This window comes from Colobus angolensis, unplaced genomic scaffold (assembly GCF_000951035.1).
Source record: "Colobus angolensis palliatus isolate OR3802 unplaced genomic scaffold, Cang.pa_1.0 Scaffold167, whole genome shotgun sequence".
NCBI classification, from domain to species: domain Eukaryota; kingdom Metazoa; phylum Chordata; class Mammalia; order Primates; family Cercopithecidae; genus Colobus; species Colobus angolensis.
In genome coordinates this window covers 2,115,048-2,117,381 of record NW_012114788.1, presented here as the reverse complement: position 1 = coordinate 2,117,381, position 2,334 = coordinate 2,115,048, and the positions used below count along the sequence as shown (strand labels likewise).

General features: G+C 53.9%; 1 protein-coding gene across 2 annotated transcripts in view; it reads right to left on the bottom strand.

Moving 5' to 3' along the window:
- The window catches only part of SPACA3 (sperm acrosome associated 3), a 26,379-nt gene that overhangs the window by 1,546 nt on the left and 22,499 nt on the right, over positions 1-2,334 (bottom strand). For both annotated transcript variants that reach the window (XM_011937662.1, XM_011937660.1), the window contains one exon: positions 547-852. In XM_011937662.1, coding sequence (XP_011793052.1) covers positions 547-682 — 136 coding nt within the window. In that variant the 5' untranslated portion in view covers positions 683-852. The remainder of the gene's footprint in view (positions 1-546; positions 853-2,334) is intronic.

Here is a 2,334-nt window from a genome sequence, read left to right as displayed (position 1 = left end):
TCCACCTGCCTCGGCCTCCCAAAGTGCTGGGATTACAGGCCTGAGGCACCGCGCCCGGCCTACAAGTGCTAAATCTTTAGTGACAAGATTAGGAAGACCCAGGTGGAATCTATAGAGGGCGCTGGACCTGTTGGAAAGATGAGCCCCGGTGTGACTTCCCTTCCCGCGTGGCCATCTAAAACTGCCACCAGCTTGAAAAGTTTGGCATGACTGCTCTGTTGTTTGTCTTTTCCAATTTCAGAAGGAATGTCTAATCCTAGTGGCCACGGTTAAGTTTAGGGGACTGAGCTGCTTGTTTCCTTTGACCCTGACTTTAGTAGCAGGGGAAAATGAAGGAGTGAGTCCAATTTGGTTGCCTGCTGCCTGCCTACTGCATGTTTAACTCAGTGCCGGCTGTTCTCTACCTGCCATCTCAAATCATCTTCGGTTTACAGAAGGGCTCTAAAAGCTCCCGAAGCCGCAGCCCTTGAATGAGAAGGAAAGAGGGAGGGAAGGAGGGAGAGAGGTGTGGGGAAGCCAGGGCCAGCCAGGGAGAGGGGTTCTCACAGTCAGCCAGGCTGTATCCCCGGTATCCGTCCAGCCCGAAGTCCTGTAGCACTCTGGCCAGTTCACAGCGGCTGTAGACCTTGGCCTCACTGGAGGGTAGCAGGCAGCTGAGCAGAGAGACCAGGGCCAACAACATGATCGCAGCTGGGCACCACCGCCTTTTGAGAGCCCTGCTCCTGGCTTCTATGCCGGTGGTAGAGGTGGAGCCACCACTCTGGCTCAGAGCTGAGCTTTGGGATGACCCACAGCTCGCCAGCCTTGGCGGTCTACTCACAGAAGGAGAAGAAACAGGGCTTGAGTGTACCCCTGGAAAAGGGGAGAGGAGAGAAGGGGTGGGCAGAAGGCCAGGCTCCAGCAGCAGGAATCAGCCCCCTTGCATCCCTGATCAGCATCAGCCCTGCCCCCAAGACCAGTCCCTCTCCTTCCCCATCCTGCTTCACACCACCCCAGTCCGAACCGGGAAGAAAACTGACCTATTGTGAACTCCATATTACATGTTACACATTATTTAGTCCTGAGGCACAAGAGTTTACAACTAGGAAGGGGAAAAGTTTGGATGGAGACAAAGTTCTATAAATCCAAAGCCCCACTGAGCAGATGCTCCCAGAGGGGATGGCCAGGCGGTGTCATACCACGTTCACGGGCCCCTCAGCCCAGTTGTGAAGGGACAGCCCTTCTGGCACTGACCCTCCATCTCCAGATCTTAACTGAAACAAAGTCTCCCCCAAGACACAGCTCCCCTGCAGACCGCTCAAGGGGAAACTGTTCTTTCTCCACACACAAGGCCCCAAGATGTCCCAAGAGTCTCCTCCACCCCACCACCCCTTCTAAACCATAACCTGGAAAAAGCCCTTCTCCCTGGAAGGCCAGTCTGCCTGTCTGGTTTGACCTCCATGCCCTCTCATCATTGGCTGTGTGTGGCCAGTCCCCCAAATCATGGAGGACATTAGCATCCGGGTGTCACAGCCTTAGGGCTCCTTCATCTCCCCAGACCTAGTCCCCTCTGGCTCCACTGTGTCTCAACCAGTCCCTCCCCTGCCCTGTCATCCCTGCTTCTTGTCCTCACCCGCATTTCCCACCTCTGTGAGCTCCTATCCCACTGCCCACCACCTCTGACAAGCCTTCCCATGCCTCTCTTGAGCTCCCACTGCCCACCGCCTCTGACAAGCCTACCCATGCCTCTCTTGAGCTCTGCACCTCCACACCTGCTCTCCGCCTTCACAGAGTCAAAAAGTGAAAGAGTTGTACAAACTCTTGTTTGTGCCAATGGGTGTCCCTGGTCTCCAACCTCCACGGGACCTTGAATGCCACCAAGGATGACAGTGGTTGAGGGCGTGGCTTTGCAGCAAGGCTCGGGTTGGAAGTCCCCCTCTGCTCCTTGCTCCATCTCTGACTTTGGGCCCTCCCTGAGCCTTGTTTCTTCCTCTATAAAATGAGGACGTGAGTAACACCTGCCTCATATGATTGTTGGAAGAATAAATGAGAAAAGGCGTGGGCACAGCTTAGCTCTTGGCACTAAAAATAAGTGAATTGTTGTTTCTGTTATGAACTACAACTACCACTGGTACACGCGCTTGTCTCTGCTCAGATTTCTCTCTCCCATTTCCCTCACAGGAAATGAAAACCCTCGGTATTGTCCTTGAGCACACCATACTGTCCCACTCCTTGGTTCCCAGAACATGATCTTGTCTCCCGATGCACTAAGAAAAGCAAGGTGCTCACTTGTGGAATTTCTTCCTCTTTCTGCCTTAGCCTCACTCACTTGCAAACTCATCAGTAGCCTCCTCG